The 16,019-nt window shown below is 39.1% G+C and overlaps 2 protein-coding genes and 1 long non-coding RNA gene across 3 annotated transcripts in view; 1 reads left to right on the forward strand and 2 right to left on the reverse strand.

Moving 5' to 3' along the window:
- LOC146597627 (uncharacterized) overlaps positions 1 to 523 on the forward strand; it is a 974-nt gene extending 451 nt beyond the window's left edge. Inside the window, exon 2 of the long non-coding RNA XR_014895457.1 lies at positions 178 to 523. This is a non-coding gene — a long non-coding RNA (uncharacterized LOC146597627). The remainder of the gene's footprint in view (positions 1 to 177) is intronic.
- Positions 524 to 3,649: 3,126 nt separating this feature from the next.
- EAPP (E2F associated phosphoprotein) lies at positions 3,650 to 9,572 on the reverse strand. Its single transcript, XM_085301683.1, has 6 exons — positions 9,418 to 9,572; positions 8,701 to 8,882; positions 7,252 to 7,350; positions 6,769 to 6,892; positions 5,759 to 5,872; positions 3,650 to 4,270 (listed from the first exon to the last, which is right to left on the reverse strand). The coding sequence occupies exons 1-6, from the start codon at positions 9,489 to 9,491 to the stop codon at positions 4,006 to 4,008; spliced, it is 858 nt and encodes a 285-aa protein (XP_085157809.1). The 5' UTR covers positions 9,492 to 9,572; the 3' UTR covers positions 3,650 to 4,005.
- Positions 9,573 to 9,802: 230 nt separating this feature from the next.
- Positions 9,803 to 16,019, reverse strand: part of SNX6 (sorting nexin 6) — a gene marked incomplete at its 5' end in the record, with an annotated part of 42,414 nt that continues 36,197 nt past the window's right edge. The window contains one exon of the mRNA XM_085301815.1: positions 9,803 to 11,705. Within this exon, the coding sequence (XP_085157941.1) occupies positions 11,652 to 11,705 (54 nt within the window). The remainder of the gene's footprint in view (positions 11,706 to 16,019) is intronic.

Raw genomic sequence — 16,019 nt, forward strand, 5'->3', positions numbered from 1 at the left:
CGCCCGAAATGGCGGCGCCGAGGGGGCGCAGGGAGCCCTGCTGCCGTGCTCGGCCCGGCTGCCGCACCCAGCCCAGCTCCCGGGAGCCGTGCAGGAGGCTCTTGCCTCTGTCGTATTTGAAAATTAAACCCCAAAGCTCCCTCCGGTTGGCTCAACAAAACAAAATCTCCTCTACAGACACCGGGAAAGGGTCGTTCCCAGATGGGCAGGAGATGCAGTGTTACCGAACGAGGCCCCCTCTGAGCCTCCCGGCGCGGGTGCGGCAATAGCCCGCAGCACCCCAGCCCTGCTGCTCCAAAACGTCCTCGTCACGCGAAGAAGCCTTCGCTACAGCAGGTCACCTCGTACCTGCCCTAAACCTCCGTCAAGCACCGAAGTATCGCAGCATGCTAGGGACTGCACCTGCACACACACGTCTTCACTGCAGTGAGGGATAATCCATGGCATAGGCACGTTTGGGTCAAAATAGATTAAATTATGCGACTGAGCACGAACTTTGAGTAAATTGCTGACCTGAGTCAAATCTGGGTGTTGCCACAGCCTATTTTCTGACACCTAGTAGTTTAAATTCACATACCAGGAACTGTGGAGGAGCAGCAGACTGTGCGTTCAGCGCTGTCCACCAAAGGTGTGTTAAAAAAACCTCTGCAGAAGTTKCTGGTGTAGTTGTCGAGGGTAAAACCCACCTAGAAATATTGCGTAGAGAAACGAGACCCTRGCTACATTTGCCAGCTCTGACTAATCCCCACATGAGCGGGCAAAACAAGCCGCAGCTTAGGTATAGACCCCAAGCGGGGAGGTGCCCCCGTTAGGCGCTGGGGCCGGGCCAGCGGCACGGCCGGTGGTCAGAGCAGGTGTCCTTCTCCCCCGGGTCTCCGGTGCCAGTCTGTGAGACCGGGGCCTCGGGCAGGGGTTGCACCCATGTGCGCCGCAGAACAGAAACTGCTGTCAAGCCGCTGTACTCATCCTGCTTAGTTAAGTAAATTTTAAATTATATGTCACTGAGCAGTGGAGTTCTGTTCTTGCAGCCACCCACCCCTAACTTCACCCATGATATTAGTACAGTGAAAAACAAGGAAATACAGTCACAAGAGGATGCACATATTAATTATTTACACAGCTGCAAAACACAGCTACAGTTCTAGGAGGTAATTGAGAAAGAAAACAAGTTAGTAGAGACAGCTGAATACTGTATTAGCTTATGTGGCAGAATCGGAAGAGGGATTTACTCTAACCAGAATACATCTAACACACTTTATCTATGCAGATTTATTTCAGCACAAGAGAGAGCAATAAGAGCATTCACACCATTAGTGCCTCCACACAACTGGCTACAGGAGCTGTTGTTTGTTACAGTTGCTAATGGAGGAGTCTTGCACTGGTACCACTGCTTGAAAAAGTGGTAGTAATTATGCAAACTTCTTTTCCACATAAAAACATACAGAGTTCAAGGACAAGCAGGGCATCCAGCACAAGTAAAGCATTACTCCCATCCAGAGCTGCAGGAGCAGTATCAGTRTGGGGCAAATGAATCCTATTCTTGTTTGCTGCTCCCTTTTCCAAGAAGCCAGTCTGCAACTCTGAAGTGACACGTAAGTAACCAAGAAGCAGCAGCAAGAAAATACTTGTGAGGAAAGACAGTGGCAAGAGGCGTGCCAGCTTCATGCTTCATCTGGAACACGAAGAACACTGCGTCAAGGCCAGCACGCCCTGCAGCACAGAGTGACAAGGAGCGATGTCAGCCTACCCTGGGTCACCGTCTCAAGATGAAAGCCAGAACTGTTCTGGGTGCAGTACAGGCCAATTACAACATCTATGCTTCTTCAAGCTCAAACTGTCCTCAGCCTTGTACTGATACAATTCTGCAATGATTAAAAAAAAATTAAGAAAAAAAGTCAACTTTGCTACTTACTAGAAGTGGACTTCACTGCCAAAGGTTAATAGGATTTTTTTATTTTTAACTGGGAAGTACAGTCTGCATTTTACCACGATTTTGCAAGATACATGCTTTGTATTTCAATGAAACAAAAATTTTAGTAGTTTGTATTTCCTCCATCATCAGTAGTCATTTCCTTGAAGAGCCTGAAAAGAAAAAGTGGATGTATCCACTGTATCAAGCTGCATCGTGTTTTGCCTAGGAACTTCCTTCTAGCAAGTCCTTCCTCCTGGGTTTTGGCCTCAGCACAGTTGTTATTCAGGCAGTGACACTGCTGTAAAGCAGCTGATGTTTTCACACATCATGTCTTCCTTCAGCCTTTTACATCCTGCTAAATCCCCCCCCCCCCARGCTCACTGTCCTTCTGGTGGTTTTTCACTTTTTACTGTCTACTAGCATAGGAGAAGTTAACACTGGGTTCTCATTTAATTGCAGCTTATTTCACATTAATCCTAGACACATCTAATGAAAAATGTGATGGTCATATGTCTACCTTCACAATGTTCACAACCTCAGCTGCTTCTTGGGGCCAAACCAGTAGCATGCTTTGGTGCATAGCACTCACTCGGTGAAAGGCCAGAACATTTGGTCACAAAACACAAAAATAAGTGAGATTACTCAGGCTTAAAAAAAAAAAAAAAAAAAAAAAAAAACAAGAGGGGGACAATAGTACCTGTGCTATTTCTTCTGTCTGTTGCTGTAGCATCTACTTTAATTATCTATACAAGAAAAAATCTAAACTGAAGTGACAGTGACCTGGCCACCAATAGACCAATGAATTTAATACTGTCAGCTCTATGGCCAACTCTCCTCTGCTGCAATGACAGAAGAATACATTTCCTTTTTCTCTCTTTCCTTGTTATGCAACACTATAAAACCAGTGTTTGTTCATCAGTAAGGTAGCACCAGAGACAACAAAAGGTAATCAAGGAGTTAAAACATTATAATCTAAAGCACACAAAAGAGTATCTTCCTAAGGTTCCTTAAGTTCAAATATTTCTGACAACACCTGAAAGCACATATACCAAATTATTTATAGTACTGTTGAAAGAATMAAGATGAGAATTTTTTCCAGACAGACCCTTGTGCAAAGTAGTGTTAAAAAACACAGGCTATAATGATGTTAGTTACTACTACTAAAAAAAAAGAGAGASACTTACCTATTGGGAGCATGCCTTGAGGAACAGAGGAAAGAATCTGATAGTAACATTAAAGTGGCTTCATAGTCTGACAAGACAAGTCTACATATCAAATAACTGAAGATACTTATGCTTCCTTAAAGCAGTAAATGTATTAAATAAACAGAAAAAATATATAGACTAGCTCTGTATCCACAGAACTGACCATGAATTTCTTAAAATGTGTCCATGAGTTACCATAAGCATAACAGGTAACAAAAAACTTCAGTTATTTTATTTACATTCATATTTACCTTACAAACTCTTAATTATGGACTGTAATACTAAGTGTTAATACATTGATTTAAATGATCCATGCCAGAAGCAAACTAGATACAACCAAATCTTCCAATTTGTAGTAAAATGTCCCCTTTTGACATCTTAATGAGCCAAAAATCCAAACACAACAATTGCTTCTTTATCATACCTACCTTCATGCGAATAACCAAGAATGCCAGCCTGAAAGAAGGCCAACATCYTGACTGAGAACTGCTAAGCAAGTTTATCAATGCCATACAAATGACCAACACAGGTGTGAAGAACTAGTTTATACAGTATTTATTCTGTACAGCTGTTCCAATACATACGGAGATAATGTTTAGTATATACACAAGCAACGATCATAATACACAGATATTATGTCCTATTTACAAAAAATTAAATCTTCAATGATGTAAATACCTGAAGGTCTGAAGGAATTCTTCTCCCAGATGCAAGCAGTTAACTGGATTCCTTTCATTAAATGTTGCAAATACTTGACAACAATTACAGAGTTCTCTGACGAAAAGATGCATTTAAAAGAGCATTGGTTAAAAAAGGATTATGTCTGCATTTCTGACACGTTGCAAAGTCTTAAATAGTACAGGATTTTTTCTTCTGTGTTTTTGCACATTAACAGTGACTAGCTAGAACATTGAAGAAGTGAAAAACTTCATCTTTATCCATCACTGCCACTTCAGTTGAACATTCAGTACACATTACTGGATGATATATTTCCTCCTCTTCTTGATTTGACAGTACAGAGGTAGTTTCTTTGCTGTGCCTCATTTTCTTATTTCTTTTCTGTAGCTTCTTTTTGTATTTCAGAATTTCCTCTTTGTTAACAGAGCAGTTCATCACAAACATCGCTCTATATTGCGTTTTGTAAGATTCATGTCTATGAAGAAGGGAAGAAAATGCAAGTCATACCACAGGTAAAACTCTGCTTCCAAGAAACTGGTTATCATCACTGAAAATAGAATTAAAGATGCAAAGTACCATGCCAAAGGGCTGAAAGCCAAACAAATATAAAGTCTTATAAATAAAACAGGAATCAGAACTACAAAAGCACAAAAATAGAACTGTAGCCATCTGTCTTGTTTTTAAGGTAAGATACTTAAAAATATGTTGGTTCTCACTGAAATAAGCACCCCTGGAGAACAACAGCATTACCACTACAACATTATGTATGGCTATTTATAGCTGATGATAGGCAAAAGATCATGAAGTTGTGAGTGCAAACAGTTCAGATATGGCATTTATATACTAGAACTTACTGTAAGCTTGAAATTTCCTATTTAGTAACAACAATCATTGACATATAACACTTGAAAAAAGCATGCCTATCATAAAATATAAAATCTATTTTCAGCTGTCATTAGTGTAACACTTGAATAGCTGCGGTAAAGTATGCAGTAAATTCAAGGCTGCATCAATACAATAGCCCTCAGACTGCAGTTTTACAACAGACTAAACCAAGATAACAGGTAGTTGTCCTATCAAGTCCTATCTTGAGTTTTGCTGGCTCTGCTGCTTGTGTAAAACTGTAATGAGCTTTTCCGACTTACTAAACCACCCAAAAATCAATCTGTCAACATACAGTTTTCTGACAGCTTAGCAAGCTGAAATATTTWCTTATAGGAGTACCACGGTCAGCAAAGGGAAAAGAGCAGAAATAGGACCCAGCACTTAAATGAGTTTAGGCAGCTCTGGAATTTTATCTTCAATTATCAAAAGTATTCAATAACTGAATACTCCTCATTTCACAGGGTTTCTTTCTCCAAGAGTCCTCTATCTAGGACAGGCTAGGAGTATACATGCAGCCAGATACCTGACAGCTGCAAAACATGATACGAATTCACATCTAAATGCTTTCTAGGAACTTGTTAACCTAACTATACTCCAAAACACAATTGCTTACATTCAAAAAAAGTAAGAACACACTGTTTTGCTTTTGCCTAACCCTCCTCTAAACAAGGCACTTTTGTACAAAAATATCCCTTATTCTGGAATAATTCCATGCTTCTAAAAGCTTTTTACATCTTAAATTCTTTATTAAATAAATCAAGCCAACATATTTTTTTTCAGAAGCAAATTCAGCCTGAACTTTCCTGTTTAGTCTCCATGAAAGGTCTCTTTTATAGTTCACCTTCCCCACTATGCTAAAAGTTCTGCCCTGTTCTTCAACTCATCTCCATGTTGGCGGTTAAACTGATTATTAATCCTTCAAACTAGTATTCAACCCTAAATCTGATTCACATATACCTGCCTCCCTTTGTTTAGCTCCACCTCACAAAAGAGAGTTGAACAAATCATTGAATGCACTAAAAATAAAACTGACTGAAAAAGGGCATTACAAAAAGACCCCTTATTTTTCACTAATTACCTCTGACAGTCCAGGCATAATGTTGTCATGCAAGCAGGGCAATTCAGAACAGCATCACTATTTGGAACAGCTACAGGTTTTTGCTGCTGCTGCACTCGTCTTTGGTTATGGTACCTACCAATTGGAGAAGGGAGGAAAGAGAGGCAACAAGTGAAATTATCTGCTGTTGCTGTTAGCTCTATCAATTCAACTGTCAAACCTTATTTATATTAAAATACACCAACAAGTGTTTGGTTCCTTCTAGACACCTTTTTTGCTAATCTAGAACRTGATTAAAAAAACACTGTGGAGAAAAAAGCTCACCAATATCTCTGCATTTACTTTGTACACAGGATTGTCACTTGGTAGGACATACACATTCAAAGTGTGGATCTATGCCTAATAATCCTCTGTTTTGAAGAGAAAGGCTTTTAAAGTGCAATCTCAGCAGATGAGAAATTAACTTTGCTTTCTTCAACAGATTTACATATAGAATTTTACTTCAGCTGTGACACCCTAACAATACAATTTTTCTGCTTGACCTCTCAAAAGCCTCTCAAATAAAGCAGCTTTGTGTTGTTCCGGTTTGATCTGAATGCTTTGTGGCTTGCTAAATTCCAAGTTTTTCAAAACTTGAAACACAATATTTAGCTTGTATTTACAATATTAACATAGCAGTCAAATTATCACAGGGTATTAAAAATGAAGTTAGCAAAATCTTACAACCTTTTCATACATAGCGCAGTTACTTTGACCAGATCTACAGACAAAACCGGCTTACTAGAAAATTTCAATTTAAAAAAAATGAAAGTTATAGAATTGTGTCATTCTGAAGAGGCAACTTGATTACATATATTACATACATATAAAAAAATTTACAGGCTTTAAGATTTCACATGCGGTTGATTCCAAATCAAAAATATTTTCAATCCACAGGCTTTACAGCAAGCTTTTTCTTATATTCAACATGTTCATTAGAATTTTCAGTTTATAATATGCATCCTACAGTTCAAATATTCATAGTCTCTTACCCTCTCCTTTGTGAGTCTACCCACTCTTGGTCTCGACTGTCTTCTTCTGGGTCATATAACAGTTCATCATTAGAAAGAATCCGACGCTGCTGATGTTTTCTTTTTTTCCGGACATCCTGTGTAACTGCAAGATTTATGCAAGCACAGGTCAGTAACATCAGCATCCATCAGACATATGATGATTCTCTACTTAGCTAATCAAAATCCCAGTTTTTCTTCACTCTTCCATACGTGCAATAAATCTCAACTAAAACATAAAGGTCTAGCTCATCCTTCCTTCAGAGGCACCAGCTCAAAGAATTAATGTACCTTACATACATTGGGATATATCACAAAGCTGCAATAGTGATGTTGAGATGATGCAGGCTAGAAATTCCCCCCAACAACCCTCTTCATGAACAGTCCCCGATCCCAAAGAGGGAATCTACAGGATCTGAGATGGTTCTACTGTAGAGGTGTCTTCCTCTCTCCTCAAGCACTTACCTGTTTTATCTTCATCCTCTGAATCAGAATCAAAGTAAATGTCATCATAGTACTTTGAAGTGGTGGCAGGACCAGGCTGTCCAGTACTTGAGGAAGTATCTGTGTGTGAAAATAGAGAGAAAAGTAGTAAGAACATCCCACAAAAGGATAGCAGATACATGGCCCAGAAAAAAACTTCATTTCCATGTTACTTTACCCAGAAATGCTCTGTTTCATATGGATGTGTTAAGTAAGAGCTCTACAATTTATTCTCAAGTCCTGATCATCTACATTGCACATGTTATTTCCTTTACAGGTGCTCTCTCAGAGCAAAGCAGCTTACTACCTCTGAGCTGAACCTCTGGTACAGCTCTAGGTAAAGTTTGCTGTAAAGTACACTCCCTTTAGGCATACACACGACACCTCATGAAATCTGTCAGCCTCTGCCTTATGCAAATTGCACATGCTCAAAGACTCCGCAGATCTYCAGATTCATGCTAAAGAAATACAGCTGTGGCACACTGTCTCACAAACTTTGATCTCAAAAAAAATCTAAATTTCAGGACCACAGAAGTCCAGAGATGTCCTAGGTCAATGGCCAATCACATCTGATACAGCTAGTTTGCACTAAAAAACATATTCCATTGTGGATGCACTTAGTGATATAAATGCTGCTACATCTTTTCAATTGCATGACCAAAAATCATATTTTTCCACTCACAAAGATAAAACTATTAAACCTGTTGAATGCAGAATGAAAATCCTACATTAAAATATAAACTACACTGATTCCCCAGGAAATTAAGAATACTTCACTAGGTACTTTATAAYAGGTTAAAAAAATATATATGTGTTCTTTGAATGTCAAAACAATCAATCTATTGCACTCAAAATCACTCACAAACTCCAGCACAGATAAATCTTTGGTGCCATTGTACTATTTGATGAAGCTGGTAACCACTGGCAGCTGAGAGAGAAACAGATTAATATTTTTCCTGACTTTTTTCCCTGATTCTGGAATTCCACTGTATGCTCTTCCTGCCTTCCAGAAAGGGTCCAAATCTTAACAGCATCTGCAGCCACTAGACAGAGAAAATACAACACATTTCAACCTGCTCAAGACTTCCAGCTATGTATGTGGCTGCTGAAAACAAACGTTATAGAGATATTGGGAAAAGAGTATTGATCCAACAAAAAGAAACTGCAAAACAGGAAATCAGCAGCTCAGGAACTCCAAAAACAAAGTCTTAAAAAAGATGAAACAGAAGCACTTAATTAGTACCTAGTGATCATTTGTGCACAAGCGATCAGCCATTTTATGATTTTTCTATAGACTTCAGACAGCATTTGACTGCTCCCCGCTGCCCTTMCCCCCATGAGGCAGTCTGCACAGAGCAATATATCAACACCTCAACTGGCCACCACTTAACTTACAATTTCATATGCAAGCAGATGTTATAATTCATTTACCCATTTCTAAAGACTTCCATTTGCCTTCCATAGTTCTCATGGTGGTGGTTAGTTCTGCTTCCATCTCCTTTTGGAACTCATCTTCACTGGAAGATTCGCTTTCTCCAGTAAGGCACTCCCGTATCAGTTTCCGCTTCTGATCAGGAGTGCCATGCAAGAGCACATCCACYTCATCTTCCGAGCTACAAGTATTTAAACACCTAATTATTATTACTGGTTTACAATATTGACTGATTCGTTCAGAAAGTGAACATCTGTATTGTGTGGAAACACTTGGATGCACCTGCCCATGCATTTATAGGAAATATATTTGTTTATTAAAATGGTCTGCTAGCTTACTTGTATTATAGCTCTAGTTTGTTCTAATGTAAAGGAGCTTCCACTGACTGGCTGCAGCCTGCTGCTGCGCCGCTGCCGCTCGGCACAGTGAGTCTCCAGGCAGAAGTCGTTTATACTGCCATTTTTAGCATTAGGAAAGGAAACACTCCAGTTTCAAGGGAAAAAAAAAAACAAACAACAACAAAAAACACTATGGCTGTTAGGAAGCGACCACACGAGCGGCGCCCTTCAAGGGCGCTCTGCGGCCCGCCGCGCCAGGCCGCTCCGGCGCCGCCGGCCCGGACAGCCGGTAAACGCCAGGCCGGGACCAGTAGGCGGAGAGGAGGCGGCAGGCCTCCGCCGCGGCCCGGGCCCGGGGCCTCCCCCGCAGGCCGGCACCTGCTCAGGGCGCGCTCCTCGTCGCTGGGCTCCTCCACCACGTAGGGATCGTCCTCCTCCCGCAGGCGGCTCATRGCGGCGCCCGCCACCGGCCGCGCCGCCCCCCGCCGACACGGCGAGCCAGCCCCGCCGACTTCCGGCTTGCGCGGAAGTGCCGCCCCCGCACGCTTCCGGCGCCCTGCGGGGGGCAGTCGCGCGCACGGCTGACGCGAGGGCACGTCAGCGCCACGCCCCCGCCAACGGTCGCGGCGGAGCCTAACGGCCGCGTCCCGCCCCCCTCCCCCCGCCGGCGTCGCACCGCGGGGCTCGGAGCGCCTTACGGCGCCGCTGTTCCTTCACTACCCGGCCAGCGGTTGGGGTTTCAGAGAGACAGCCAATACCAAGAGAATTGGAAAAAAAATTTAATGCGCTAGTAACACTGAACAACGAGTACTATTCTAAAAACTCTTCCCACAGCCTACTTAAAATATTTACAATTGTGTTAACCGTATATACATTGTAATCTTCACCCCTTATCTTTCTGTAGATGAGTTCCTTAGGAATTACTCCTTTTATATATTTGGAAGGTGAACAGTATATTACTATGATAATAGCTACTACTAGAAAGTATCATATACACTACGTGAGTTGCTAAGAGCCTTTGGGCATTGAAAATCAAGTTTTGAGGCAGTGCAACTAAATGCATGATGCAAACAGCATGTTCAGCATCAGCTCTGCACTAAAACTTCGCTACCTTAGAAATGTTTATATGTGCAGCACCAYAGGATACGTATACTGCACTGTGCAATTCACCCATATTTGAAAAAAACAACCCCCCAAAAAACCTGTGAGGCAGTACAGGAGAGTCTGTAATCACAGACACTGAGTTATTTTGGTCTGCATCTCCAAACATAAAACTCCATTCACCAAAACTGCTGCTCTATTAAAGGTCTACAAAGCCACATAAAGCAGCAGTCCCGCTGTGAAGAATAATTCATCAAGTAAAGYCTAATTTTATGACATTGCAAAATTATACAACAGAACAGACCAGCAGCTATTGGAAAGGGGTCATGGTTCAGGTAAGTGAGACAGAGCAACATATAAACAAAAGACCAAGCACCCAAGCTATGTTAAAAAAAAGGGGGGGAGAGGGAGGAGAAAAAAGAAGAACATAGCTCCAAGTTTTAAGTGCAGTTAGCAGAATGAGATCTTTTTCAGGTGTTCCGTTAGCTTTCTCCTGTTTGAAGCAAAGCTTCTTATTTTTACTCAAAGGAGCAATATTACCCCCSTTGATATCTTACGCACTTTCTGCTACTCTACTCCTTCTGGAAAGGCATGAAGTTCCCTTGAAGGCATTTCTGCCAAAGAAACTGCAAAGGCAGCCAAGCTCAAAACAATTTAAGTGCACTGGACAGGCAAGTCATGGACCAACAGATAGGCAAATGGCTAAACCTGAGAATGCAAGTGAAAAGTTACTGGGTGAGTAATTAGTGTCAGACCAATCCAGTACTATCAATGGTTTTACAGGATGAGTACAGAAAATGCTAATAAAATTAATGTGATTTACTAGAAAATATTAGGCTTACAGATAATAATACAGTGTCTGCATAATTTTAGAAAAATCATTGATTTCATGGTTTATTTTACAATAATTGGATTAGTCTACAAGTTAAGGCAAACATACTAATGCATTTGCTTTTCTTTTTAAAATCATAGTTATAAAGGTTACACAAAGTTCTCCAAAATTTCTAAGAAATGTTCACAATTAAAAAAAAAAGATTAAATTTCTTGGTTTCAGTACATGGAGAAAACTAAGACAGGGTATACAATGCATTATAGTAACAATATTGATATATCTAATGTAATATTTTGTCCATTTGAACAATGTGTTTCAAATGCCAACTTAAGAAATTACTTACAAAGGTAAATAGGATTGGCAGCCGTATCATACTATTCATAACATGAACATAATTATATTGGCTACTTTCACAAAAACAGAGCATTTTTGTTTCTGAAGAATGAAAGCATATAATGATTAAATAAACATGAGTATGTATGTATAACAAGTATGCTGTTGCTTCATATAGTCTGCAACTACTTTCAGATTTTGTTTTTTAATAGTTTTGAAAGGAGGAGCTTGCTTATGTGTACTTTGTCAAATGATTTCTCCAGGGAACCGTAAATGCCTATTTAAAGTCACAGAAACAAAAATCCAGAGAAGGGCAGCCCTTGTTAGTGGGAGGACGGAGCGTTGCTTATGTGTCACCATTTAACACTGCCAGGCAGCTCTGCAGCAGCTGTAAGTTACCCTGTAAAAATAAAGAAAAGTATAACCACATTTCCCTACTTTCTTCTTCCTTTTTGGTAAAGAGATCTTTTTAAATAGCAATTATATTCACCACTATAGGAGAACAGATGTATTAAATACATGCAGAAACATTTATTTAAATAACTTATCTTTTAAGATTGTTTGAATGTAGTAACATTGTGTCATGAAACTAAAACAAAGCCAAATTGAGATTCAAAAATAAGCATTCACTGACCTTCCAGTGTTTCTTCACAATTTTCTTACTAAGGATCTATTCTGGCCACAAAAAATACTTACTGCAGAGTATTCTTTTAGCAATGAAGAGCAAAGTTATACCATTTAAATTTTTTGTATAGATTAATGGCAATACTTCAATCATTGAAATATTATTCTCATAGCAGAAGTATTCATAAACTCAAGGAGCAATGAATTCATTAAGAAGTTAAGTTAGCCATTCCTCAGCAATCATCTCCTACCTAAACCATCCACTTAAGTTTGCAGCTCTGTCCAAGTACGCCCTTGTTCTAAAGATACGAAAATGACAACTTCTTCACACAGACTGTTTTATGAGGTTAGCCATGTGATTTAGCCCACAGTCAGCCAATAGTAAAATTAGGGTTGTTTCACAGCCAGAGCAACACAAGTGATCATCAGAATACAAACTAGGCTCTGTATGTAAGGCCAAGTTCTGCCCTTCATTTCACAAAAATGTGAAGATCTTGCAGGCCATTTTTTAATCATATTTAAAGTAATCTGACTATTATAAAGCATATAGGTAGACTTTTAGATTTCTGACTGAATTTAAAGTACTGATGGTTATAAAGATACCCTTCTGAATTAAGCAAATATGGTCTAAGWAAGAACTAGATATAGAAAGCCAGGAGTTATGCTCCAGAACAAACAGTATTCACCTTGTTTTGTGCATTTATTTATGCTTAGATTACTTTAAACTACTGGCTATTTGCTAATAAATAACTATTAGATTTGTTCCCAAACCTGAGATCTCTGTGTAATAACCTAACATTCTGTTTCTTAAGTGTGTTAAACTAAATAAAATTCAAGAACAAAATATTCTGAGTGCCCAGTTATAAATATGGGAGAAACAGCTTCCTTATAGTAAATCTTTCAAGATTAAAAAGAAAAAAATCTGAAGAAGGTTTTCAGCAAAACTTCATGTAATTAAGCAGTACCTGTAGCTATGGTTTGCACGTCCTTGATAAAYAGCTTACACAACTACTAAAGAATTTGTAATTCTTACTGTTTCAGTTAAAAGCATGTAAAAGTGACCYACAGTAAATAGAAGGACAGCAGTCCCTCAGCAGTCTCTCAGCCTGATGAGTCCTGAAATCACAGCTATCTCCCACTATGATTCTTGCAATCCAAATTAAGCAATTAACTAAATTAAAGGGCTCAGAACAGAAGACTCTCTAGTTTGCATATGTATCTACTGAATCCTTTTTAGTCTTCCCCACTTCCATTAAGGCTTCTTCCCCACTTCCATTAAGGCTTCTTCCATTAAGGCTTCAACAGATTTTGTTTTTTTACACCTATACTAGCAAGGTACCTCAGAGGGTTCATACTTCTGTGATACAAATGAGTTCTGTATGTGGAAGATGCATGGAGACCTGGTGGCCKGTCTTGGTAGTGTATCATAAATCTACAGTCTGTGTCATTGTAACAGCTGATTATTAACTAGTAATGAGGTCGTGAATGAAACAGAGTATTTCCTCAGTTTGAAGCATCATTGTGCATGCATATAATGAAAGTGTAACAGTGATCTTTTGCCTCTTTTCAGCTCATAAGCATGAAGTATATTTGCAGTTTACAAGCTACTATGTAATACCTTACAGAAAAGAGGGTACAAAGAGGTCATTGATACATTAGTCATTTCCAGACTCAGCCAGCCAGTTTACTGAAATTTTAGGGAGAAGGGAAATTTTACAGAGATTCAGTTTCATTAAATTTACAAAGTTCACAAAACTGACTTTATTTAAATTACAATAAACTAAACAACAGTAGAGGCTGCGAGCCGTGGCTCTGGCTGCTATATTTGACATACTTGTGCTTATTCCAGTTTAACTCTGGAACATCCTACACTTTCAGATTAGCAAAAAAGTGTTCTCAACTCCTAAACTCTAGTTAATGGTAAAATAATGCCAACAAAAACATCTTTTTCAGGGAAGATAAGAGTGGCAACRCATTTAATGAAAACCATTAGCTTTGGATTTTGGTTCCTCCCCTCCTTTATTAATTCAAAATAGAAATTTGTTGCCGGTAAGGCAACAAATTCTTCTTCCACTGGAACTCATAGCAGCAAGAACCTGCACTACTATTTGTAGAAAAAACATGTTTACATTTTTTGAAGGAAATAGTAATGTTATTCATTTACAATTTCATATGTCAAACCACTAAAAGCATAGCAAAGGCTCTAAATGCTTTAAGAATACTTCTAACACTTTATATACTTCCTTCTGCCCTACAAAACAGAGTAATGTTTACAGTAATGTATCAGAATGCTTCCATTTATAAGTACCTTTACCTTATCTAAAATTAACTTATTAAATAGTGGGCTCTCTAGGGAAATATCAAGGGAAAGTTTGTGAGAAATTCTAACTAGGTTATTCAGTAACAGCAGCAGATGACTAGGGAACAAAACTGCTATTGTCATCATTTGTAGAGGACAGCAATAATCTGTTTTAAGAACAAGTCAGTGTTTTCTCCCATTTCACATAGACAACTAACAGCTAAATCAAGATTCCGCAATTCATTATATCTGGTTATAACCTTAGCAGTTTTCCCCAGTTTCAAACCATCAACCCTTTCTCTTCCTGAAATGAAGTCCCATAAATGGCTTAAGATAGTGAATAGGTTTAAATGCAGCTTTTACATAAAATGGCTGAATGTTTAATAAGGTCTTACATTAGTTATAGCTTCCTGAAGTCATCAGGACACACAGAGCTAACCTAAAATGCCAATCACCACAGAGTATACMAATATAGTTTTTATGAGACATCCTGCAAAACAGACGTTAAACACTACTTTAAGGATAATCAGGCTAGCTGCAGAAAGAGAAACATTATCTGGTTAGTATAGGTCAGAGACCAAGCCGAATCTAAAGCTGTGGTTTGTTAATTTTAAATGAATGTAAAGTCAATGCTGCTGATAAGGAGGGAACTCCTTTTATTCCATCACAAAATACCCCACAAAACTGGAGTGTTTTGACAGAATGGATGCTGTGGAAAAAAGACTGAAGTAAGACTGAAGAAAGACTGAAGACCCCTTAAGTAAGGTTTTTGCTGAAAAGAGCACATAGAGCTGAATAACAGGTCATGTTGCCAGGTTTGGGAGTGCTGGGCTTCACATGAAGCCAAACAGTTCTCAGTTTGGAGCTGCCCACGTGTAATATGCCTTCAGAGGCTGCAAAAACATGAAGACAAAGATTACAGCAGCATCAGGCRAAGCATTATGTCCAGAATATTAAAGCAGGAGGCTTTTGATCTTTCTTGATGAATTTTTTGCCTCCATGAAAAAGTTCTTTTTGCCTTTACCAGCCCTCTTCTGACTCTACTACAAGAAGAGTTAGTTGTCTACTAACATCCCATCTTAGCCCAGTCAAAACCAGGACTACTTAGACTCCCTGAAACTGAAGAATTGCTCCCGATTTTCTCTGCACAAAGTATCAAAAATCCTCTCCAGGACAAGAAGAAACTTCACAGTCCCCTAGCACTGTTCTTCATACATCATGACACTGTCTCAAAATTTTCTAAGCTTCTTAATACCTTCTTTCTTCCTTTTAATCAACTATCTTAGAAAGACATTCTTAACCATACCATTTCATCCTTCAGTACAACATTTAGACTTACTAGCAAGATATCTTTAAGACTGTCCTCACCAATTATGTTGGTTATAAATTTATCATTTTGTCAAATAAAAAAATATGACCTATTGCATTTGTAAATTCTGTAATCTAGAAATAAAAACACAGCAACTAAGTTAATTGATCTGTGATAAGTTTGTTTTGAACAAATAAGAAATTGAGTAACATAAGCAAAACAGAGGCTTTGGAAAAAGAACAGTGCTTTCAAAGCTAGTGAAAAACAAAATACCCTTCCATTCAAATAAGTCACATTTGTTAATATTTCAAGAACTTCCATGATTAGTCAAAATGTAAATCTTTAAAGATTCAAAGCTTTCTAGTGAATCTTACATGGTTCTACGATAGAGTAGCTGAAAAGGTACAACAGAGAAAAGGTTCACCTTAAGAACATGACTAGGGGTGAAAACTCCTGTTGGAGCCTCATACCTTCTTTGTTGG

This window comes from Rhea americana, unplaced genomic scaffold, assembly GCF_003343005.1.
Source record: "Rhea americana isolate MKP2758 unplaced genomic scaffold, rheAme1 scaffold_18, whole genome shotgun sequence".
Classification (NCBI taxonomy): Eukaryota; Metazoa; Chordata; class Aves; order Rheiformes; family Rheidae; genus Rhea; species Rhea americana.